General features: G+C 52.9%; 6 protein-coding genes across 6 annotated transcripts; all 6 read right to left on the bottom strand.

Annotated features, from left to right (window-relative positions):
- Positions 1-1568: 1568 nt before the first annotated feature.
- On the bottom strand, positions 1569-2745 carry J4E85_010107 (uncharacterized protein; the record flags this gene model as incomplete). Its single annotated transcript, XM_051474321.1, has 2 exons — positions 1569-1696; positions 1746-2745. 2 exons carry the CDS (start codon positions 2743-2745, stop codon positions 1569-1571), a joined length of 1128 nt encoding a protein of 375 aa, XP_051321814.1.
- A 4607-nt stretch (positions 2746-7352) lies between these two features.
- On the bottom strand, positions 7353-11665 carry J4E85_010106 (uncharacterized protein; the record flags this gene model as incomplete). Its single annotated transcript, XM_051474320.1, has 8 exons — positions 7353-7949; positions 7995-8036; positions 8097-8249; positions 8305-8455; positions 8509-9179; positions 9232-10691; positions 10743-11391; positions 11444-11665. 8 exons carry the CDS (start codon positions 11663-11665, stop codon positions 7353-7355), a joined length of 3945 nt encoding a protein of 1314 aa, XP_051321813.1.
- Positions 11666-14145: 2480 nt separating this feature from the next.
- Positions 14146-14682, bottom strand: J4E85_010105 (uncharacterized protein; the record flags this gene model as incomplete). The annotated part of the gene is made up of 3 exons (XM_051474319.1): positions 14146-14163; positions 14231-14576; positions 14630-14682. The coding sequence occupies 3 exons, from the start codon at positions 14680-14682 to the stop codon at positions 14146-14148; spliced, it is 417 nt and encodes a 138-aa protein (XP_051321812.1).
- Positions 14683-14853: 171 nt separating this feature from the next.
- J4E85_010104 (uncharacterized protein) lies at positions 14854-17486 on the bottom strand (the record flags this gene model as incomplete). Its single annotated transcript, XM_051474318.1, has 2 exons — positions 14854-16915; positions 16978-17486. 2 exons carry the CDS (start codon positions 17484-17486, stop codon positions 14854-14856), a joined length of 2571 nt encoding a protein of 856 aa, XP_051321811.1.
- Positions 17487-18754: 1268 nt separating this feature from the next.
- Positions 18755-19593, bottom strand: J4E85_010103 (uncharacterized protein; the record flags this gene model as incomplete). Its single annotated transcript, XM_051474317.1, has 3 exons — positions 18755-19162; positions 19223-19448; positions 19499-19593. 3 exons carry the CDS (start codon positions 19591-19593, stop codon positions 18755-18757), a joined length of 729 nt encoding a protein of 242 aa, XP_051321810.1.
- A 1363-nt stretch (positions 19594-20956) lies between these two features.
- Positions 20957-22957, bottom strand: J4E85_010102 (uncharacterized protein; the record flags this gene model as incomplete). The annotated part of the gene is made up of 1 exon (XM_051474316.1): positions 20957-22957. One exon carries the CDS (start codon positions 22955-22957, stop codon positions 20957-20959), a length of 2001 nt encoding a protein of 666 aa, XP_051321809.1.
- Between the last annotated feature and the right edge of the window lie 1782 nt (positions 22958-24739).

Raw genomic sequence — 24739 nt, 5'->3', positions numbered from 1 at the left:
AGATACTTTGTCCTGAGTGGTGGTTCGGCGGTATTGCAAGCTAGATTACAGCGCACTCTCCGGGCACCAACAGGCGCGGCGGAAACCAGTAGCAAGCGGAGCGAAAGAGTCACGCACTCGCCTCGTCACGTTCTCGTAACGCGATATGTTGCCTCAAGTTTCGCGATGCTGTAAGTCGTCGCGTCCTTACGACGATCTTTACTCGAAAAATGGCACGACTCTACAGCCGTCAGGCACACTACGATCTCATCTCAGGCTGCTTTCGGACCGTCTCCAGCGCGTGACCCACTGTTACAAGCGAGCATCGTGATTGGCACTCCCTGCAAAGCAGAGAAAATAAAAAGTCCCGCAGCCGACGCGACGCAGAGAGAAAGCCCGACGTCAGCAGCTATGGGGCTTTGCGCTTTCGAGTGAAACAAGTGACATCGTTGCGTCCCACTCAGCCTCGTACGCAACTCCGACTTTAATGGCAGGGGCTACCATGAGTGACGGGACCGGTGGGTGTGAAAGCGAATGATAGCATAGAACCAAAGCCTTTGGCGGCCCAAGGTGCGGCGGCAGACATCCCACTCGCTGAGGTAAGAAGGGTCTTGCGGCTAGCAAGGGGCTGACGCTGCATGACGGGAGCCAAGACTGACCCCTTGTCGTAAGCCCACCGCTCACGGGACGCCAAATGATGGCATTGCGGAGACAAGGTCATGACGAGGGTCGCGTTGGCTAAACCGGCGACCGAGGTATCGCAAGTGACGACCGGAGACCGCGCCATGGTCCCGAACGAAAGGGCCGCTGCCGTCACTATGTCAGCTGGTGAGAAGAATTTGGAAGTTTTCGAGACAGAGAAAAAACGGGAGATGGTATGCATGGGATAAAACAAGGGTCTTTGATTTCAGCCGCGTTCCTATCCACAATATGGAGGGATGCGTCATTTCGATCCCGCTGCCTGTATCTCGACGACTCAGTGTCTGTCGGAAAGCCATCCTGGCTTGTACCCCCATTCGGTGGGTGGCACCTATGCGCGCGCGCTGCAAGCTACTACTGTACAAACGTCATTGTGCTAACCGACCCTCCGCACGACTCTATGTCGGGAAAGGGTGGTTGCTAAAAGAGAGTCTAAAATATTAAAGGGTATAAGCGAATGGTGATGACAAAATGCTCCATGACGACTATGGGTCAAAGCCCTTGTCGAGCAATGTCGAAAGATTAAATAAGCAACGGCGGGCGGCAAAGGACCAGGCCCGGATAAGACAAACGCGTAATGTTACAGGGTGTTGAAAATCGCTCGGAAACGGAATACTCGTAATTCGGAACACCAGAACGCCGTGGTGGTCTCTCGGATCGAGGGCCAGGTGGTATCTCAGTAAAAAACCGTGGTGGGCAGCGATGGGTAGAAGGGAAGGACCGTCCCAGATTGTTGTCGTTTCGATCTATAGTCGTGACTAGGAAACGCGCGACGGTGGTATCTCAAAACATTATATGTACTGAAGACGTGTGCGACGAAGCGGTTGGTGTGAGTCCTGGGACGGGGTCGAGACAAGCAAAGCACTAAATACGACCGAGGTGGTGATCACCTAGTGATCGACGCTCTCCGGTGAAGGGTGGTCGATGCTGCCGTCATTCTTGTGAACCTTGCGATGTCTCCTCAGATTGGATACGACGGAGAAGTGGCGGCCACAACCATCGACTTCGCATGCGAATGCTGTCATAATGTTAGTGATGTAGGTGGTGATGTGCTAGGGAGTGCTTACGCTTCTCGCCAGTGTGGCTGTACATGTGCGTCTGTAGCGAACTTGGTCGTGTGAAGCGCTTGTCGCAGATCTTGCACTTGTGCTTCTTTTGCGAGCTGGAAGAGACCTTTGAGCTGAACTGGCTCATCATCGACGCTGGCGCAGGAGGCATATTGGCACCGAGGAGCGCATTGGGGCGGGGCAAAGTGCGCGAGTTGCCAAGATCAACAGACTCCGATGCAGAGCTGTAATCTGTCACAGAGCCCTCACCACCGTAGTACCCGTTCGGGCCATAGCTTCCTGATGAGATTGACGAGTGTGTCGAGTGTGCGGAAGGGAAGCCGTAGGAGTCGGTCGAGCTGCGGCTGGTTCCTTGAGAGCCGTAGATATTCCTAGGAGTAATGTCTGACTGACTCAGGGAGACCATGCCACGGCTTGCGTCAAGCGCATCGCTAAAGCTGTTGCGCGGTTGCTGTGCGTTCATTCTGCTAAAGTCAACAAGTGAACTTTGGCGTTGTCGTTGGGCTGCGCTCTCTACGGACTCGTAGAAGGCTATTGAGGGGACTGACGGATGTGAAGAGCGGCGGGAGGCATCCTGTTGGTATGCGTACGGGCTCCTTTCTGTGTTGCCATATTCCACCTGAGAGTAGGGTGCGGAAGTAGGAGCATAGGTTTGGTTTGGTGATGACCCAGAGGTAGCATAGCCAGTAGGGTATCCTCGCGACATGATATCTTCAGACGTAACAAGTAAGTTCTCTGTTCCGAAAGTGCCGTCCGGGAGAGTAATACCTTGTCCCATGGGAGGAGCTGTGACTGGCAGACTGTGGAACGGGATCGCAATGCTGGTAGGCCGTTGCGCGTCTACATTGGGTGCGACCGTTGTTTGGTACAGTTGCTGCTGCGAGGCGCCGGTGGACACCCACGGGTTGGTGAAGTGTGGTTGTTGCTGGGGGTAGCGCATGTGATCGTAGCCCATGCTGCTAAGCTGGGGTTGCTGGCGGTTGTCGACTGCCATTGCCATTGCGATGTATAGGTTTGCGGAGGTGAGGTGGAAGGGACCGGAGGAGAAGGTGGTACAAGAAGACGAATGTGAGTGTTACAACAGGCACTCTACTCGTAGATCCAGGTGTGAAACGTGATAGTTCGAGGGTTGAAAACGTGGAGATAGTCGATCACAGGTACTCAGTGGTGGGATCTGCGACCTTTTGAATTCACTCTGACACTGGGGACTCCCGTGCAGTGGTAGTCCAAGTCGAGTAAAGATAATCCCTCTGGTATGTCGATCAGTTGACCTGTACTAACCAGGAGCCGTGGCGATGAACCAGCGAGATTAGGTGTAGGGCGAAAGCGGACACCAGTGACTGGGTGGCAGACGCTCGAGCGTTTCAAGTGAAGCACAGTGCTTGCAAGGAGCAGAATGCCCAGCGGGTGCAGGGGCGGACCGTGTGGGCTGGGGTTGCGTGTTGCGTGTCGCGGTGGAAGGTTCGGTAACGTTATTCGCTCCAAAAGCAAACCAGCGACAAAGAAGTAAGGATGTGAGGGTAACGATGATGAAAGCAGTATTGATAGTCTCTGGTACGAGTTAAGGCAAGAGACAATTTAGGATTGAGTAAAGCTTAGAGGTTGGGGAGTGTTGATCAGCAGGCGATTTATCGGGGAAGAGACATTGATAAATTCCGCTCCTTGAAGCGTTTACGTCTTTTGGGTTCACAGCACCTCCATCATAGGCTGGCAGCCAAGCATAGTGAGCAGGCAAGTTGGCTGAAGACCCCGGAAGCACCTACGTCGGTGACGACAGGGATGGTTTGCGCTAAGGCATCTTTCTGCACGCTGCTTTTAAGCGTGTGGGGAGCGTTATTCAATGGCCTGCCCACGGCCGATGTGGCATCCGCGCCATTGAGCGCAGTGGGCTCAACAGCCTTCAGCTCCCGTTTACTCACGCCAGCGTCTACCGCTTCTCCATTGCGCTATCACCGGCAGCCCTCTCACCCGTGAGAGGCCAGTGGTGCGCCAAACAAGCCCTCGCCGCTAGGCAAGCCTTTCGTCTCTGCCAGACAGCTGCGAATCAGCGGGCGGTAGGCGCGGGAGGGATTTTTGGCTTTTGTTTTGGCGTGCATCCACTTGGCCAGGGTCGACGAGGGGCATGGAAGCGGACTAGTGCATTCACTCACAATTGCATCCTGCCGTTTTGGTCAATGAGCGCTAGCCTGATGAGCGATAAGAGTGAAATGCTCCGCAGTAATGCTGACGAGTGCGGCAGGCCTGGGAGTTGCCCTGTGTCCTCATCCTGGCGATATCTGATCACCCCCTAAGCATTGCTTCTGAGACTGTCGACACTCGACGCTGCAGAACAACGGTCGCCTAGCAGCACGCTCCACCGCAACCAAGAAAGGGACCGAAAAGGCGGCTTCGCAAGCTTGCGGTTTCGAGGTGCATCGCGCCGGACACTGGCCGGAGAGGCTGCTTTCGCGTCGCGGAGTCGGACCGCCACAACTATCTCCACGTTGTTGCGTAAACTCGAACTCTGTGAGTTTCTCTCCCTCTGTCCTAGCGTTGGTTCCGCCCCTCTCCTGACTCTCCGTCGTGCACGGCGCACTCAGAAAAAAAAGCGCCCGACGTGAAATTAGTCCCCTGAAGCAGCGCCTGTGCGCATACCTAAGCAATGGGCAAGCGTTTGATCGCCGTCCATGTTGCTTTGGCTGCAACGACTGTAGCTTAGCCAGATGGCGGGTCACGAGCTGCGGCATCCACGACAGTCTCGGGAACTGCCTTGTCCAATAGGGGCACCACAGGCACGTCGGTCGCAGTCGGTGTACCTGCTCGGCACCATGTAACTGTACTCGACTCACACGCTGGGCCGAGTCTTGAGGAAGACACCACTTTGGCTTCCCACAGAGCTCCAATCAGCCGCACTCCCCAATATCGGCTTGCCCTTGGGATGGAGGCGTCATGTGTAGCAGGGCTGGTTGTGTGTGCGGTCGCTATATCCACCAATGACGAAATCCTGAGCCGATAGCACAGCGTCGACGATTGGCCTGGGGCAGGTTGTTTCGTGCTCCGTATCTTCGGCCTGTCATTGACGCGGACCGGATGGTTAGCTGGGAGGAATGATGAGAGCCAAGGCCCATTTGCACACCCCGCTGACACGCGCGCTGGTGGAAGGTGCTGTAGGATGTGGGCGCATCATGGGTGCTTGCTGGCAATGTCGTCATAGGAAGCCCGCCCTAGCGCATACGCTAGAGGCGGTAAGCGAGCTGTCATTGGCGCAGCCCCCAAGCGGTACCTGGCGACAGTGAAGGCCATGCAGGATGATGTAGGAGCGGTCAAGCATGCAGATGATTTGCCGCCCGGGATATTGAGCATGCTGCACAGCAGCCATTGTTGCAGTGCGTTATACCAGCGGGCAGAACGCTGTGTTGGGCGTTCAGCGCGCGTCGTGGCTTGGGGCCTTTGTCTGAATGCGAGCGCGAGCACGAGTGGCAATGGGCAGAAAGCATGCACTCGGAATCTGCCATCTCACCGCTGCATGCCTGGTCGACGTGAGTGGTTAGGTGTTGGGACAAAAGGGCCGCCTTGCATCTCAAGCGCACGGAGCTGCTCTGCAAACCCCCTCACTGTGTTCGTGGCTCCGCGGGGCCTGGTCATGCAGGGCAAGATCTGTTGGAGCAGCGCCATCCCGCTCAACATCGAGCGTGCAGCCTGCACTATCAAAGTCACTTGAGCGTCAGGCCTCCACTTCGCTGCGTCTGCCTCTGCCGCTACTCTGCGTGTGCAGCTGTCGGCGGGAGTGGTACCCTACTCGAGTGGCCGGTGAATCGAGTGCAGCATCTGACGCCGCGCTGTGCATCGCATCAGCATCAGAACAGCAGGCCAAAAAGAAGTGGACGTGACCCATCCCCAGCGCTATCTGCTGTCGCAAAGGTCGTAGGGTGTCGGCAGCCGCTCGCTCGGCATTTGGACACTGGACCCTGCATTCGCAAGCCATGCCAGATCACCGAAGTTTATTAGCCGTTGTCTGTGAGCATCCTGCGCCCACCTACGCCCACCGCCAAGCCATTTGGGTACTCGATAAGCTCTAGGGTGGATTGTTTTTTATTTCCGAGATCGCACACTAGCTTTGCAATACGAGCAATAGCACAAGGCGTGTGGAGAAGCAAAGCCGGCTCTCCAGACACCTGCGGCTTTGCAGACAATCTATGTGCAACAGCATCCCATAGTTCTGGAGATCTTCAGTAAGCGTTCCCCGCGATCTTCATATGAGCCAGATATGCGGCTCTGCGAGATCGATCAGCAGCGAGTGATTGTCAGGCACACGTGTTGGACACGTTCACGACGAAGCTGCGCAGCACCGAATTGGTTGCGCAAACCATCTCCGCCGAGGCTTGTGTGCAGCTAGTGCTCAACAACCGCTCCATAGCCACGTAGCGCACGAACAAACTCCTGCTAGATCCGGGCAGCAGGTGAACCGAACAGCGCCTAAACCAGCGACAAAAAGCCAGCAGTAAAACCGCAAAACAAAAGCAGTCGGCGAGGCAGCGAATCAAGTGCGCCCGACACTCTGGTACATTAACCACCAGGTCCATTTTGCTAGCAAAAACACTAGTCACGGGCAGCGGTGCAATTGCGCGCTACAGCCAATGGCAACGTGGTGAGCCAAGAGAGCGCTACGACTCGGCAAGCCGCACTTACGAGTTCTCAACCCGCCCGATGTAACGTTCATCGAAACTGCGGGAGTAACGCGGGCTGTCAGGCTGTCAATCTTGGGGGTGGCTGCGCAAGGCACGTCTGTGCCATAACAAAGTTTGACCTGGAGATTCTGCATGTCCGATTTCTATCGCATGATCTCCAGAAAGTTCCCGCCCTCCTAACGAACAAGGTATATGATCAACACTGTCAAGCCAAGGAATTGGGTACGAAAAGCAAACACTTTCCCATTCGAGAGGCACGAGAGACCAGGGACACGAGAATTGTGATGTGGTTCGCAGATCAAAATCTTTTTCTTTCCTAATCTGATTATGCGGCATTACAGCCGTTACTACAGCCCTATCTCCCCTTTATGCGCCCGAAAGGACGCGCAATGCCAATGCTTCTAACTTGCTGGTGGGGTACTTCTGACAGTTGACTCGAGTCGAAATCCACGTTTTCATTCTTTGACCGGCTTCAAGGAGAATCATCGGACGACCAGGATGTGATCAGATGCACATGATCTCCCCGAGCACGTGCATACTGCATGAGGAAAGCTGCATTCTCCTTTCTGCCAGGACATCGCATGGGTCTTCGCATCTCGGGGCCTGAACGGGTCAGGTTATGCATTGGCATTGAAAGCCCTGCCAATGAAGTGAGGCTGCATGGTCGCCGAGCACCACCAGCATCTAACTTCCTGTCGCTACCCTATGATGTATCCCTATCTTTCAGAAAAGTTTCCGGTACTGTGGTTGAGTGTCTAAGCGTATCTGCATGACTTCTTTCTTGCAGACTGACTTGACCTTTCGAGCAAGTGGTGCAGCTGTGCGCTGTCAATGCTTCGTCTCTAAAAGGAAGGGAGGCGCGGGTGTCTTCCCGACATGTCGAGGCTCTATCGATGTTGAAATGACGGTGGTCGTAATGGAGCATTCGACTCTGAGCATTTCATCGAGTGACGTGCTCAACGACTGTCCGTTCACTGGCATTGAGGCGCGAATTTGAAAGCCCCGGTCGTGCCAAGGTAGCCTGTCTCGCGTTGCTCATACTATGAGCATTGTTTGCCCTATTCGAGTCGGCCTCATCCAGAGAACCGGGCTTCTTTGTTGTGAGAGAGTCTGTTTCTTGTTCATGGGCCAGTTTCTCAATGTTTGCCTCAGTCAGAGGCATCGATGGTTCGTTGTGTGGCCCCTGAGAGCTGTTGTGACGGATGAGCTGTGGCCCGACTAACGAAAGCAGTTTTTCGTCGCGCAATTTCGTGTCTCTTTCCTCAGCGTGAATACGCCGCATAGCCCTCTCACCCTCGTTCTCGTTGGACCTTGTGAATGCTGCATCGCTCTGGTAGTGGAGGCGGTCAAGTTCAGCGGTCAATGCCTGCGCCGTTGTTTCAGATTCAACCGACAAGTCTGCCGTTCGCGGGTGATCTTTTGCCCTAGAGCCCACCTTGGAGCTTGGGGTTGCGACGCCATGTCGATCGTTGTCGTTTGTGGGTGGCTTGCTTTTTGCCGTCTTTCGCCGGCCTTCGAGTGCCCACTTCACAAGCATCTTCTGATTGTTAGCGGACCCACCAGTTGGCTTGGGGAAACCTACCTTCTCCAGCAGCTTCCCTTTGACTGGCTTGGCGAGATAGTCCTACTGAGTCTTAGCATCTCCTATATCACGAATCCGAAGATGTGCCTCGTGGAAACTTACATCCATACCACACGATACACACTTCTCCTTGTCGCCCTGAATCGCGCTAGCCGTCATGGCAACGATCGGGACACCTCGAATCTCGGGCATATTGCGCCACGGCGATTCTGTCCTGATTGCGTGGGTAGCGGAGTAACCGTCTCGAATAGGCATCTGCATTTGCTGTCAGCAAGCAACACGTGCAAATTCTCGTACGAAGCTGTCTCACTTGAACGTCCATCAGGATGATATCCGGGCGTGGGTGCGAAGGGCCGAACTCCTGCATTAGATACTCCAAAGCTTCTTGGCCGTTCCACACTGCATTGACCGAGAAGTGAAGCTTCTTGATCGTCTTGAGCGCGATTTGCTGGTTGATGTGACTGGTCGTTCGTTAATCACCTTTTCCATGAGAACATGCTCTAGCGCAACTTACTTGTCTTCGACAACGAGAACATGAATCTCCTGTCTTTCACTGTCGGGAAGGCTCATCAGATGATCCGGAATTGCTGATTTGAGCAACGGGTATGATGAGTTCCCATTGGGAAGTTGTGGTGTCAACGGCGGTGTATGGCCTTCCGAGCTGCCACATGAGACTGACATGTCGCTCTGAAGTCGATCCGGAATTGACTCTAGATGAACCAAGGGTGATTCTCCATCTTGCGAGGGTGCACGAGTAAATGGTATCCAGAAAGTAGCAGTAGTACCCTGCCCCAGCTTCGAGTCCAGCCATATCTGACCTTTCATGAGCTCAACAAGGTTCTTGCTGATGGTTAGACCCAGGCCAGTTCCGCCGAATCGTCGAGCCGTGGACGAATCCGCCTGACTAAAGGGCTGGAATAATCGCTTGCGGACCTCCTCTTCTATACCAATCCCAGTGTCCTCAACGTTGAAGTTGACCGTGACCATATCTTTTGATTCTTGGCTGATGGAGACGGCAAGTCTTACAGTACCCACCGAGGTGAACTTGATGCTGTTGGTTAGCACATTGGTGAGAATTTGCCGTAATCTGCCTGGATCTCCCATTACGCGCAGGTCTGCCCCAACCTCATCTTGTATGGAACTCTGGTAATCCAGACCCTTCCTCTGTGCAGCAAAAGACATCATCTGAGCGGGTCAGTTAGGACAATGAGGTCATACGCTGTAGTCTGCGACATACCTTATTCACGTCTCGGAGGACGACGCTGAGACTGAACTGCACCTCCTCAACGTCAAGCCGTCCTGACTCAACTTTCGAAAAGTCCAAAATGTCGTTGATTACCGTCAAGAGACTGTTGGCGCTTCGATGAATGTTCTCGGCACATTCTTTCTGTTCCTCGTCCAGGTTCATATCGAAGAGGAGTTCAGACATGCCAATCACGCCAGCGATAGGTGTTCGGATCTCGTGTGACATGTTAGCCAAGAACTGCGACTTCATCCGACTTGCTTCTTTCGCTGCCGCTTCGTTGGCCAGGAGCCTCGAATTCTCCTTCTCTTGCTCCTTGAGTTGTTCTTCTCTTTCTCGCAGCTCGGTTATATCCATAGAAACACCGATCACACCATTCACAAAAGTATTGCCGTCGACGCCTGCAGTCCTGGAAGTGCTCATGAGCGGTACTAGACGGGTCCGGTAGTAGCGAGCTTCCGACATGTATCTCCCGTTCACGATCTCAGCTGATTGTTTTCCCTGTAGGATCTCCTGAATAGGTCCATGCCATCGCGCTCGATCATTGCTGGGCAACTCAAAGACATCGAAAACATTTTTTCCAACCAATTTTTCCTTGTTGGTTCGCTCGGTAGCGGCCATATCGCCTTCCAGGACCTTGACCTCATTGTTGCGATCAATAACCCAGAGGACAATTTTCGCGTGCTGGATGACCTGCTGCAATTGCTCTCTTGTTTGGCGAGCCTCTTGACGAGCCAAGACAAGATCGTGGATATCGGTGCATGTGCCGAACCACTTGACTATGCGTCCGGAGTCGTCGTAAAAGGGCAAAGCTCGTCCTAACATCCAGCGCCACTCTCCATCATAGCGCTGGCATCTGTATTCTGTGTTGTATTCTTCGCCTGTCTTGAGAGAGTGGAACCAACGTTGAGCGGTCGCTGCCATGTCATCTGGATGGAACGGTAGGCGCCAACCTTCGCCTATTGATTGATCGACTGTCAACCCTGTGTAGTCATACCACCGTTGAGAGAACCAGTCGTGAAGCCCATCAGGCGTAGTCGTCCATACCATGACCGGCATGAAGTTTGCAATGTACTCAAACTGCTTCTCGTTCTCTTCAATCTGGGCGGCAATTTGCTTGGTATACTCGGTGATATCCTTGAAGATCACTATACCACCAAGGAAATCCCCAGTCTCTTCGTGGAATACAGGCTCGCCGTTGATCTCATACACAATCCGAGTACCTGTAAGCGGATGTCGCATACCGATACGCCGTCCTCCGACTCTCTCTCGTGTACGGCAGACCTCAATAATGGGGAACTCATCGAGGTTCAGAAGGCGCTGGAAATCTTCGGTCCAACAGTTGAACTGGCTGAGAAAATCTAGCTGGTCTCCGGGCGCATAGGTGGAATCTTTCGAAAGTAGCCGCAGGAGGGCTTTGTTTGGAATTCCGAAGCTTTGGTCTTTCCACATTGCTGTAAAAGAGTCAGTCGGAGAACCTCAGCCAGGTGTGGAATCATACATACCGTATGCGGGCATGGTAATAGAGTTCAGGATAGCATCCTTGAGTTGTGTCGCCTTTTGGAATATAGAGGCTGAATTCGCAATGTCGGCCTTGCCCCTAGTAGGAGGACCTCGAGGTGGAAATTCTGGCTGCTGTAGAGTAGGCGTAACGGCTTTCGAAGTCGAATTCGAACTGCTTCCCGAACGCCGGCCTGAGGAAGAGCTCGACGAACCCGAACTTCGTGACTTGTCGAGGCGAGCTCCTGTGTTTGTACGAGTGACTATACGACTGGTGGGTGGTGGCGCACTTTCAGCAGCTACTGCACTTGTGAAAGTCAGCGTGTAATATTGGTTGTCATCAATGCTCCATATGGATATGATGCAAGATGCCTGCATTGCGTTTTCGTAATCTTTCTTTCTTTCTGACTTTCTCAAAGTGCCGTCGGAATCCAAAGAAAGCGGCGCAATGACCACCTCTACTGATACGTCGCGTACCATTGTTCGCGCAAGATTTGTACTGCTCAGGCGCGGCAATGGTTTTGTTGACTTGGGTTCTCCTAGAGATGGCATAGTCGCTGCGGTCGGTGTGGTATGGCCGCTGCCCATATGAGAATCTCCATCTTCGTCTAAGCTGCTTGCTATTGAGTCGTCGATTACGCAATCCAGAAAGCTCTACAAAAGTTAAATGATTGATCCATGGGCAAATGCATGGGCTATAACGAACCTCCCATGTGATCAGAATTGGAGAACCGTTCTGTAGAATATCTACACCAAGATCACCCATAGTCTTGTCCTGCAACGCTTCCGCTATTGAAAGATCATGATCACCATCCAAGTCAATACCAAAAAGGCGACCCATGGCCTCGTTTGCAAGCACTACGGTCTTCTGGGCAGACAAGACAAGAACCGGTACTGGCAAGTACTGAAGCGCAGTAAATGCAGCCATGGTGGCTGACGGCTCTGTGAGATGGATTGACATTGAGTCGCTACGAATCGAGCTGGGAGACGCAGATCTGGAGCGAGAGCGCTCTCCCATAGGAAAGTAGCCGCCATCGCCGCTGTCGGTCTCTGTCATTATGATCACGGTGGTGTGGTGGCGCGAGTATTATGGCCGCGTAGGGTTGTGATGCGACTCGTGTATCCGCGAACCGTGGCGACCGCCGAAGATAGAGCCGATTCCGAGCGCCTCAACCAGACCAGTCAACAACATGGAGTAAACGCCGTATCCAGATCATGAGCAGTTTCGTGCGCAGCCGTATTCGAGATCGGGAGAGGGAAGTGCGAGTTTGCAGCGTGGAAAGATGTTGGGCGGTGTTTGTCGACGCGCTTCGGTGATCGCTATACGAGGGGTCGATCGGTAAGTCTAGACCCTGACAGACGCTACCAAGGTAACAACTACCGATGCAGTGAAAAGTGAATCGAGAGAGGCGACAAGCACACAAAGGCACCACCAGGAAAACGTATGAGCGAAGGTCAGAGATGTCGCGAAGTTCTAGAATCACGCTTCCGGCATGCCGGGTGCTATAGCAATGACGCAAATTTGGCAGGTGAAAGAAGTCGACGCACCTTTGAGACGGCGCGCGTCCGTAGCGGCCATGGGGAAGATGCCCGAGCTCTGCCATTCGACGGAACATGGTTGTCGGTTGTTTGGCGCGAGATCTGGGGGGTCGATTCCTTTGGCTGATGCGACGTCGATCATTGTGGGCTGAACACTGTTCGGTTAAGGGTCTCCACGGCTACCTTGGTAGGTACCTAGGTACTTCACCGTCTTGTCTCTATCATCCTTGAACTGGGCATTACATTGTGTGTATTGACCATGTCGACGATTTGGCCTGATGACCTCCACTAATGTTCATGGTCTTCAGTTAAGGTTGGGCATGATCGACCGGCGGTCTAGAATGCCGCCTACTGCAAACGCGATTGACAAGCCATGCACGGCAATCGAGAAATTCCCATGATCACGATGCAAATATACCTCTTCCGGGATCACAACATTTTATGCACGTGCGGAACTGGTATTAAACAGACATAGTGAACACAGTCTTCCCGTGCCATTTAACTGGGGCGATGTCCTGTCAAGAATCCCGAGCTGCTTCCAGATACGCTGTGGTAGGCGTTGCGCTTACATAATCCCGATGATGGTGATGTTGAAGCCCAGGACGACAACTGTCTTTCTACTAGGCAGCTACATCGACACCTGCGACTCTCAGCGATACCCCATTCACACATCGTAGTGCACGACACAACAGCACGACTCTGCTCAAAACTTACAAATGTTCTTCTTCGGGCTCGGCGGGCTGTTCACAGGTATTACATGTGAAGTCGCATCTGATAGATTCGCTCGCTAATACGAGCAGTCGCGGTCCTCCTCGTCAACGCCATAGCAATCCTCTCCGAAGACCGCTTCCTCGCACGCAGTACGTTTACCAGGTCCTCATGACCCGCCGCGACCTTTGCGCGTCTACGCATCCACTGGCACACGCGAATTACAATTGAGCATCCGACTGACCAGGACACAGTTGGCTGGACAGCATCTGCAGCAGAACCCGGTTTCGGCGGCCCTCGCGACGATGCCAGTATAAAGGCGCGACTGATCAACCTCGTATCCTCCGTACGGACGCTCATGAGGTGTACGTGTACCCCTCCATCCACTCCATACCCGCGTCCCTTAGAGGGGTGGAAGACAAAGCCAAGACACATTTGCTGACACAATGCAGTACCATTGATGTTGATCAACACCCTCATGATAATCTATCTACTGGTCCTCGGCTGAGCGCGGCGCATACACGTTACGAACCAAATCCCGACGATTTCGATTAGCATATACACGGCGCAGGAATGGGCGTACGCAAGCGTTTGGCAGTGCACGCTACAAAAGGTTGACTTTATATGATGGAGTTCATGGGGTCAAGTACTACATTGAAGAGCATTTGATATCCCTGCGTGGAGCGAGCCACTTCGGACAGTAAATGGAGGAGAGCACACCCTGATGCGATTGAGCGGAGCTGTTGAATCATAAGAAACCACGTCATCCTCCCTTTGGAGTATGCAGAATTGAATCTCACAAATCGCTTTGTCGTTGGATACATGGCCAATGTGATCCGTATAGGCAAACTGGTCAGACGTATGGAAGTGAGATAATGGAAATGGAGACACATGGAGACTATATGTAGTTTCAGCAAAGAGAAGCGAATGTATACTCCGAGTGTCGCGAATCATGTTGCAATCTACGATCTCTGAGTCTCTAGAGAAGAGTGGAGAACTCGCTTCCCGCCAAAGCAATAAACTACCAAAGGGCGAGGTCGTTGTACTCAAATACTACCTCGATTTCTCGATTTCCAGCACAGCGACAAATCCACGCAGATATTTCCTTTTCCGAGTGAAGAGTCCACACGCTTTTCTTGTCCCAAGCAACGCAGTCATGGATCACAACGCGCTCGAGACCTATCATTGTTTCCAAAACCCAAAGGGCCGCTGATGTACTGCTCTGCACTATATGCATATCAGTCACCGGGATAAACCCACCGGTGAACTCGAAACATCCTCTAGGGACCCTGAACGTGGTTATAGCATCTCTTTGCGCGTTGCTGAGTTTGTTGACGAATATGCCGATATCCTTGGGCAACATCTGGAAAGCATTGAGCTTGAAGGGTAGGAGGCGCGTCTCAGCATGGATCTGACGGCTGACGGTGAGGAGCCACAGATCCGCGGGGAGAGGTAGGCAGCGAATAACATCTATCTCGTAAAGCCTCGAGAACTTGGAGATTTTGTTGTGGCGAAGGGCGTAGGCATAGATTTGGTTGCGGATCTCGCCCGGGAGACGCAGAAAGGCCGACTCTCGCTGGTTGCGCGTGGCGCTGCAGCGATATTAGTCATGATTTGGGCAGTGCGAAAGTTCCGTATAACTTACATGACTGCTGCTTCTTGAGCAAATCGAGCGTCGTTGCATGGCACCCATAGCATCGTGGTGTTTCGTACGCTATTCAAGCTTGGTGATGAGCAAAACAGAAGGAGCGTCGGAGGTGGTTTCCAAGGCGACGAAAACAGTCCAACCGGGCTAGTGAGAGCAAACAGTCCTCTGATGTCATCCCTGGATTGCTTTGCAAAATCGGAAGGTGCGCCTCTTCTCTCACTTCAAACGACCTTCACCTCTTTAGCCACAGCAGCGCAAAGCTCGACCGTCACTCCCGCCCCAGAGAGCACATGTATCCAAAGCCTCTGTGTATCACTCAAACGGTCGTTCTCACTTTTCACCTCTGCGAACTTGACTTCGCCCTTCTTCCCCTCTTCTTCTGCAACTCGCCAAAGGAATAGATCGGGTACACCGCCACCTCTCTGCCCATACTCTTGCGCCATGACTCTGCACACAGTTGCCAATGCCTCGCCGTCAAAGCAGCGAGCAATCTCAAGCAGATCAACAACGTCGTATGCCCAGTCCAGACCTACAACGCAAGTCCGACGCTCATGGTGGTCGTCGTAGATCCTCTGGATGATGGCGGGTGCGTCGCCGTTTGATATCTCGTTCAACCTTGCGTTGATCTCGGATATACGAGATGGATAGAAGGCGTCAGTATGTAGGTCCAACGGACAGGTCTGGTACGGAGTCTGGAAGACGTTGGGTACGTAGGTGAATAGGACGTCGTAGAACAAGTACGCGAAAAGCGTGCGCACGATACCACCTTCGGCGTGATAGCCTTTCCAGCCTTGGTTGCGGTAGTGCGAGAGACACATGGCTTCGACGGAGCATTCGCCGTCCTCACGCGGATCAATCCATATTGTCTTTCCACCCCGTCGGCCCGATTTCGCATGTGGTGAGCTAGTACGTCTCGACAATGAGGGTCTTTCGCGTTCGATACGCGTTCCCTCCATGACGACTTCGACCGGCTTCGTCAAGCGGACATGTGAGAAGTCGTGTTGCAATCGTTTAACAAATTTCAGAGACAATTCAAGTTTGGTGATACGCTTCTGCAAATCATAGTGATAGATAATATGCACAAGGTTATCCTGCAACCCGTCTTCACAGGTCTGCAAAGCAATAAGCTTCCAATGCCTCTTTTGTTTCTCTGCGCTTCTGTTCTCCGCATCGGTCAAGGCGGCCATGTAGTGTTCTTCAAGCAATGCTTTGCGCTGATACCAAGCTCCTCTGCGAGAATGATGGAACAGTCGCTGTTGCAGCAGTTCATTCAAGAGTTCGTGCTCGCGCCTATGCTCCTTCCGTCGTCTGAATATGTCAAGTGTCTTGTGAATGATGCGCGTGTATACCCAAGCTGGTGAAAGACGACGAAGGTATGACCCTTCGCCACTGTGGTAGACGCTGTCCTCTTTTCGCTGCTCTTCTGGAACAAGCACTTGCCAGCGCGGATATACCTCCTCAAAAGTATCCAAAATTTCTTGATACCCTTTCTCCGTTGGTCTTCCGTTGAATTCCAAGATGCTATCTATTCGGTACTGCGTTCGTATAGAAGCCTCATACTCGAGCAATAGGGACCGAGAGGCGAATATGTTCGCAGATCGAGAGACAATGTACTCTGGAAAGTTCCAGCGCGCAATCTTCGCCAAGATGATGGTTGTCAATGACTTCTCGGTCCACTCGGTAGAGCGGTAAAAGACAAGATGGACACGTTCGAAGAGCTTCAAAGTGGCCAGCGAGAGTCGTATGCAAGGGCCCGTTTCTTGCATGATCCTCCGTGTGAAGTGCGCATCGCGATTTGCATCATCGGAGAGATCAGCTTCGGGCTCCAGCTCGACATCGGGCGTCTCCGTTCGTGACCTGGATACAGAGGATGCTCGCGACATCTCCGAGTCCGACCGTATCAACCCAACATGGCCCAGACCGGTCTGTCTCTGACTTGTGCGTCGTAAAGCCTTCAGAAGCTCACCCTTGTTCTTGCCTTTGACCTTGGCATCCTTTGCAAGAGCCTTCAGTTCATCGAGTTTCAGTAAGGATGATGCTTCTTCGAGTGTGCTTATCTCCTCCTCAGATCGATCCGCGAACGTGAATGTGCTGCCCAGTGTTGTGCCTGCTGGTGCCTCTAGTTCGCCCGGATGTGACTCGACTTTGGAGGAGGAGGCCGGCAGGTCGTATGTACGTTGCAGTATTTCGGCTGCTGCGTCAAGGTCTGAGATGTCGCTGTGGTAGCCCAGGTTCTTTATGCGATGCCATGCGGAGGTCTTGCGAAGGAAAAGGCGTACGTATCTAGGAGAGAAGTCGAGGTTAGTATGACTCTACTGCTCATTATACTGGAACTTCCATCTTACAGATACTGCGCTTCGTAGCCTATCTCTCTCCACATCCGAAAGACCTCTGTTTCGGCCTCATCAAAGAGGTGGCCTTCCTCGTCCAGCACAGTATCCAGCGCGAGGTTGAATGCGTCGACATAGAGCGAGCTCTTGCCTCGAACCCATGAGCGCTTTTCCAAACGCTCATCTGTCCCGACTGTCTTGCTCTCTTCCTCCGCCTTGTACGCTTCATATGCTTTGATGGCGTCATCGCCTGTGTCGACTTGTGGTAGCGCACTCTCGAGATCTGTCTTGTGTTCTTTCTCTTCCTCCTTGATTACAGTGCCATCGTTTTCGTCGTCAGAGTCAAGCACTTCGCGCTTCACAGTCTTGCGTGGTGTTGGTGGTGGTTTCTTGGGGCTGTTGCCAGTCTTCTGGCGCTTGACCGGTCGATCTTGCTCGCCATCGAAGTTGGTGGATTTAGGATGCTTGATAAATCGGGTTATCATCTGATTGTGGACGGAAGGGCTCCGAGGATTGAGCGCCATTGCGAGGTCGCAGCAGGCTGCGGAGCGGCGCCTCGAACCAATGCAAGTAGCACTCGCCACAGGCCAGGGCGACGCGCGAGATCGCGCTGTCACGAGGCACTAACCCCAGTGGAATTTAGCGTGATCGGACCTCTGACGTCATCGCGATGCCCTTTCGATCCTCGAGTGAAGGACCTCCGCCAGGTTCAACGGACCTGAAAGATGTCTAATCGCGGAGAAAAGACATTTACATCAGAATATACGGTGGTACGTAAGGTGCTTGCATAGGACGTCGGTACTACGTGGAGTAAACCTCTACCCATTCTACAAACGTCCAACCGCCTTCCTAGGAGGTAGTATAGGTGAAGATACCGCAGCTACAATCGACAGCTCTTAATAGTTGCCTAACCCGGTAACGTCTGTTCCAGGTTGAGATGAGTTGCGACAGCAATGTACGTGTGAAATCCCACCCCCTAAAATCTACGGTGGAGAGAACCTACCTATAGAAGGGTATGCATCAAGAATAATAGCAACGCTAGCGGAGCGGGTGGAGGGTAGAGGGTGAAGGATATCCTACCGCAATCAACGGCTTTCGATATTGCTTGATTGGGTAACGTCTGGCTCGAGATGAGATGAAATTCGATGTATTCAGCAGACCCGACGAAGCGCGTCAACTAACAACAGTCCCATAAGTTGGCATCATCATCTTCCTGCCTGCGCCTCCGGCCCTTCGCACCGGACCACTCTCGACTGCGCCAACTCCAACCTACTTCCCATCCATTGATCGCTCTGAATATCTACTTCGGTATCAATCTGTACGCCCATATAGGGTACACCACTCATTCTCTTCCGACCACTCCCCACTTCCAGATCTTTCCTGTCGTCGCTCCTTTGGATATCTTCTCTTTCCACGAAGGGGTTCTCGCTTCCTAGTACTCTTTGCCCAGATGTATGTATCGAAGTAACACCAGATTTAATATCGTAAGCGAGCTCGACATCGTGTGAGCTGAGGTTCGTAAAGGTGCGTACACGGCTCTGGCGTCTACTTCTGGACAGATTACCGTATCCATGCGAGCTCTGCCCAGGCATCTTCGATTGGCCGGTGGCATAATGGCTTGTGTGTTCACGGAGGAAGCGTATGTGTTCGCGGAGAAGAGGCCAGATGCCGGGGAGATTGGCTACGTAGACGGCAACGGATGCCTCACGGGTATACCACAGCATGTACGTGGTGGAGTATACGTCCGATAGATTGTAAACTTTTGTCAATATTGCTGCGACGATCTTATCGGTCATGTCAGTAAGAAGAAACCGTGAGTTGACAGGAGGGAGGAACGTACAACAAAGATGCCCATACTGAATAGTATGCCTAGCACGACCTTCTGCTTAAGAGGAAGAGTAAGCGACATGATCATCGGTATCGGCACAGCGATGATGAGGACATCGCTGCTTATGTTGAAAGTTGCCTGCACTATTGCAAAGTGCTCAAGAGTCGTGCATTGCGGATTTGGGGGCGGCACTGCCCAGTAACCTACGAATGGGCGACACGCGCTGAAGAAGGTGATCTGGACAGCGAACCATCCGATAACGACCCATAGTGCAGCCACTTTGATCCACTTCATGTTCGTTGTTCCGGTCAGCATGCGAGCAAACATGAACAGCATGCAGGCTTTCAAGGACCATATAACGTTCAGCATACACTACTAGGTGTTAGTTGTGCGTTATAGTGTGTTTGCATATCTCATGGTCTGTTGACTTACTTGCTCGGAAACGACAACGATCTTCGATCCTTTAATCCGCTCATCAATTTCTCCTTGACTGAACGTGGAGAACAGCTCTGGTGGAAAGAGGTTACTTCCACCTCCTGTTGCGATTGTGTTCAAGCATACAATTAGCCCAGTGTAGAAGGTTGGTACCGCCGTTGCCATGATCCAATCATCTGCTGCAAAGGCGTTTAGGCTTCCGACTCGATGCCATCGCGCATATCTGTAGATGAGAGTGAGCACGGCGATATGGTTTGGGTAGGTATTACTAACGTGCGGAGTAAGATCATGACCATGCCGATGCCGTATAATATCCATGATGGCACCGACAATTGCTGCGAAAAGTCGGACATGTCGCTCTCGCCCATGATCGAGAACACGATAGTATCGCCTGAAAGTCGTTCCGCCAAGGTATCGTCCACGAGAACTTTTGTAGAGAAAACGAATGCTTGGAGGTATCAGTCGCATTTCCTACACATGTAATGCTCCATGCTTTGGATTGTTAACAGCTCGATCCAAACGTAGTGTCGAGATAAAAGGTTTAAAATTCTTGAAGTGAGATGACAGCCTTGGATAATAACAATGGTAAACCGCGGGAAGTCTATTGCTTGGCCAAGATAGACATGGTTTCGCTGCACCTATCAAGACACCTAGACATTAGATCATGTCTGGATACGGCCCAAGAAACGGGACGGGTATCCTGAGACTATACCCACAAGAAACGTCAATAAACATCTCCGCGAAGTTGCAATCGGTATCTTGGAATCCTTCGAGGTTCAATGGCGTGGATGGTCTGTGGCGACGATCACCATCAAAGTCGACCTAAATAGTTAGCATCGCATGCCAGCCCATTCATGCTTCCAAGAAATGCCAACGGGAAGGCATGATTGGTGAGAATTGGCGCTGACAGCCAAGCTTGTCCCTGAACGATGCGCGGGGTGCAACATTCAGCGTGATGGGGTCGACCGCAGGCGTGGGATGTAGGCGCTGTCCGAGGCGGACGCCTCCAGCCGCACAGTAGGTGTTGTCCGTATTGGTATCAGAAATCACAAGGATTCACGTGTAAGCGATGCTTGTGATAATCTTACTGACGGCAGGACGAGCGGTGAGTAACAACCTCAACAACGAGAGAAACACCGTATACCAGGGTTGTTGACAGAAATGTGTATTCAACACGTACTGCTTCGTCCAGAACACACTCAAAGGCTATTCGAATCACTCAAGCTGTATACCTAGGTATGAGCGCAGTAAGATTTCGGTAATGAGACATGAGTCGTCCTGCCGTATATGCGTCTATCTGCGGCAATATCCACACGGAGACGTTGAAGCGTGGAGGCGGGGAGGTGCGCGATAAGGGAAAAAGAAACCACGACGGAATGCGGATGTCACCCGCCAAGCGATCCCTGCCACTGCCGAATCCTACATTTCATAAGCTTTTAGAGACCAACCACGGCTTGATTACAAGGGACCTATCTCAAAAGAAACATATATACATTCTCAAGATAAGGAAATATGCAGGTCCCAACAGAACCTCCGGCACCATGAAACAGACAGCGGAGAAACCGGAACAGCTCCATAGGAGATCTGCATCCAGGTACCAAGCCACATCATGCAGGGAAGGACCGACAACGTAAACCAGACCCAACGCCAATAAACCGCTGAATGTAAACGCTAAACCGCTCAAAAAGCTCCATGCACAGGGAAGATGTAATCCATGAGCGCAACACTCATCTAAAGCGCCCAACTGCCTTTCCTAACGGCAGTTCCACGCCCCCCAGCCATGAATTCATCTTCAGCCATGTGGGGGTGTTGCCTTGCCCATTCCTGGATATAGATGCGTAAGGCGCGCCAGCGCATGCATGTCTCCTCGGTAATCTGGGTGTCCTTCAAATTGCCGTCGTTGCCTAGACGAATGTAGCCACGGGATGAGGCGAGGTGATCGTCTTGCCTCAACTCGGAAATGGGAATGTGCGAAATCTTTGAAAGCTCTTCATCGAACGGACGTGCCATTGATGGATATCCGAGTGACAGGTAATTGTACACTTGGGTGACAAAGTTGTCACCGAATTCTTCTTCGATGGACTGCTCGACAGCGAGCTTCTCATCGATGCCCGAGAAGTCTGTTTGCCCAAAAGTGACGCCGGAGCTCGATGCCGGAGGCGTAGGTGGCAAGAGGCTCGTAGAAGGCGTTGGACAGGGCGACATGGGGTTTGGCTTCTCATTGTGGGGCGTGAGTAGACCGGCTGGCCCGCGTGGGGACTTGTCTCCACCGTTGACGCAAAATCCACCCCACAACCCGTGCGTGCTCGAAGCTCGGCTGTTGGCATTGGACCACAATGATGGTGTTGTACTTGTTTGCCTGCCGTTGCCTTTTCCACACCATAAGCTTTCTCCTGTTTCAGACGCGGCCTTGGACTGCTCAGAGAGATAGCACATAGCCGTCCGGACCGCATCGCATCCTTGAGTAGGGTCAAAACGAGATGGCTCCGGTGATGCACATCGCGGGAATTTGATGTCCTGTCCAAGCATGGGAGGTCGGGCTTCTTTGCGCTGACGCTCTAATTCGGGGTCTTTTCGCTCTTTCGCAAACTTCTTGGCCGTAGCAGCATCCAGAAAGCCGGCTGGGTTTCCAAATGGACTGAAAGCAGGCTTGACATACTCCTTCTGCTTCTGCTCCTCTTTACCGGCTTTCTGCTTCTCTTGATACTCACGCATGGCAATTAAATCCCAATTAACCTGCGTGAAGGACGGTTCTCGCTGCGGCTTCGCCTCAGTGACTGATGGCTCCGAGCCTTCTGTATCATGATCCACGTAATGAGCCACGGGTTCGTGGAAGTCGCTGTTCGGGAATGCGGCCAAGGCCTGTTCCCGAAGCTGTTTCTCTGCAGCCTTAGCAGCCAACTCAAGTAGGTAGCCAGCAGAACTGTCGTCAACACTTTCTCGTCGTCGAGTAGCTTCTTTGTACATAAACGAATGGTCTGAAATATAAGGTGGCGACTCGGTCGGCGATGGCGGCGCAGATGCTTCAGACTCGGAAGACTCAATCGGGTCTAAGTCAGGAACACGGAACGAGTGTTGCGAGCAGCTAAAGTACGACCGTCGTCTACACGGTGAGGCGTTGCGTTGTATCTCCAAAAACAAAGGGTTCTGTTTGATATCAAAAGTCGGTGTGTTTGTTGGCGGCGTGGGAGGGATTCCCAGTATCCTTGCTTTCCGGGCACTTATTGCCGAGTCCGGGGTCGCCTCAGTCTTGTCGGACGGCTGTATCGCGGGAGTGTCGTCCCCAGCCTTGCGATGTCTTTGGGCAGTTTCGATCAATTGCGGTCGAAATTTCTTGGCAGGCAGTTTTAAAGAACCCTTGTACTGGCTACTGTAGCTTGAGGCAGCTTCCATAGGATCCGCTTTGAACTTCCCGGTGGGGGATGTTTGCTCTTCCCAGTCCTTGGCGAACTTCTGACGACTGCTTCGTGTGGTCGTCTCCAGGGGCTCGGGAGCAAAGCGACGGTTGGACCTCTTGGTAGTCTCAACGGGCTCGGGCGCAAACCTACGGCTAGACTTGGAACTTGATTTTGTCGTCTCTATTGGCTGTGGTGCAAACCTCCGTGGCTTCGGCCTCTCGGCCTGCTGTGCCGGAGCTTTGTCCTGCTCTGCCGCAGCCTTGTCCTTGGAGGACGAGACAGTTGTCTCGATGGGCTCGACCTTGAATCGCCTGGGAGGAGCTGCTGACGCCATCTTTAAGTATTTCCAGCACTTGAAGGGGGCTCCCTGATGCTATACTTATACAGGCAATCGGATATATGACTAACGGTGTCTTCGCCAATCGCAAGACTATGCGGTCGCCCGGGTAGACTAGTGGCAGAGGCCTAGTATCTGGGGAGGTGCGGAACCGAAGCGGGGAATTTACTCGGAATATTTCGGAGGCATGTAACTGCGTAGGGGCGCTGTTGAGCGTGACAGCGACGTTGCGGACAATGCTCGGTGCAAAAGTAAGCACACGCACGCCCCGCTGGCTGTATGTTGTGGTGGAAACGCTGGGATGGAGGGTGCAGCCGATGCTGGCTAGTTGGGGGCAGGGAATTGTCTGCGGCGGTCGATTCGGAGGCGCGTAGGGCTCAAGGGTACTCGTGTGGTCTTGGAGCATGTCAGTCGCGTGCCATTTTGCTTCTGGCCGTCTCCTACGCCCGGGTTCAACTTACTGGACCCCGTATCGCAGTTCCCACACGGCCAGGGGTTTGTCGAAGTGCGGAAAGCGTCTGAAGGAGAGGTTGCCGAGAAACATGTGAATGGCACAGTGTCTAGTAGCTGGCGCTGGCGTGTGTGGTGCAGGATGACGTATGGTGGAGCGACTGCTAGGGACAGCCCAGAGCTACCGCGGGGGTTTGCGGGTTTGGGAATGCGTGGGCGTGCACTGGTGGTGAGAGCCGTTGGTTATATCCAGGGCGGTCGCGGTCGTGTTCAGTCGTGGGCGCAGCTCGTTGGACGACAGGGTTGACTTTCCAGCGTCTTGTTGAGGTTCGAGAGCTGGTCGTAGCGCCCTAGGACCAGCAAGATCCAGGCACTTAGATGGTCTTATCAATGCGTGCACCGCTATTGACACACGAGATATCCCTCGGACTTGGACTAAATGGGCAGTGGCAGAAAGTTCTAGGGCTACATGGCTGTCTACCAGCTGCCCGATGACCAGCCTCGTGGGCGGAGCGGTCAATCAGTGGAGTCAGCACTCTGCACCCGACCGCATCTTCGGCACGTTAATTCGTTCCAGGATGCACGGTGCGAACGTGCAGCAGCCGTGTGGGTCTGCGATGAGAACTAGACAATTCCATGTCGAGCATCGGGGATCGACAAATAGCATGCGCTACTCCACGACTCCAGACTTCACGCCCGCTTGCTGATCGAGAATGACTACAGCCTTTGGGGATTCCAGAAAGTCTGATCAGGCCTTTGCCTCGCAGTGAAAGCTGTGCGGCATTTTGTGTGGAAATTAATGCTTTATTTACGGAAACCCTAGCCACGTACTGGTCTCCGCTGAGAAGAGCCCACAGAAGGTCATGGCGGCATCGTGTATTCCCGAATGCGGCCGCTGAGGCAGGAATCTTTCCATGTGTGCGTAGCCAGGATGGCATAATTCATCACAATTCCACGACACAATTGCAGCATGCACACGCGCTTTCCGTTTACTGGCGCCATGCTCAGGTAGCATACTTTGAGTCCAGTCTCGCGCTGACCATCCGACGTTGTGAGGAGTGATCGGGCAGGCGCGGGCGATTTCGGGTGGCTTGTGCAGTTGACACATGTAGCATGAACGACGGTTACCGTAACCAAATCTACCATAACTCCACTTCGTGAGAGTACTCCTATCTTATTTTTGCTTTGTTCGCCCCGCTACGCCTGTATCGCTTTCCACTTCACATTGGCCATGCATCTGGCTGGGACCTCACGACCGCTTCTCTTGAAACTGACACAATTTTTGGACACATCGACTAACACAGTTCCCTCAAACGCCAAAAGAAACAC

The sequence above is a fragment of the Alternaria conjuncta genome (genome assembly GCF_024043145.1).
Source record: "Alternaria conjuncta strain BMP 0040 chromosome Unknown scaffold_21, whole genome shotgun sequence".
NCBI classification, from domain to species: domain Eukaryota; kingdom Fungi; phylum Ascomycota; class Dothideomycetes; order Pleosporales; family Pleosporaceae; genus Alternaria; species Alternaria conjuncta.
This window is presented reverse-complemented; position numbering and strand designations above follow the sequence as displayed.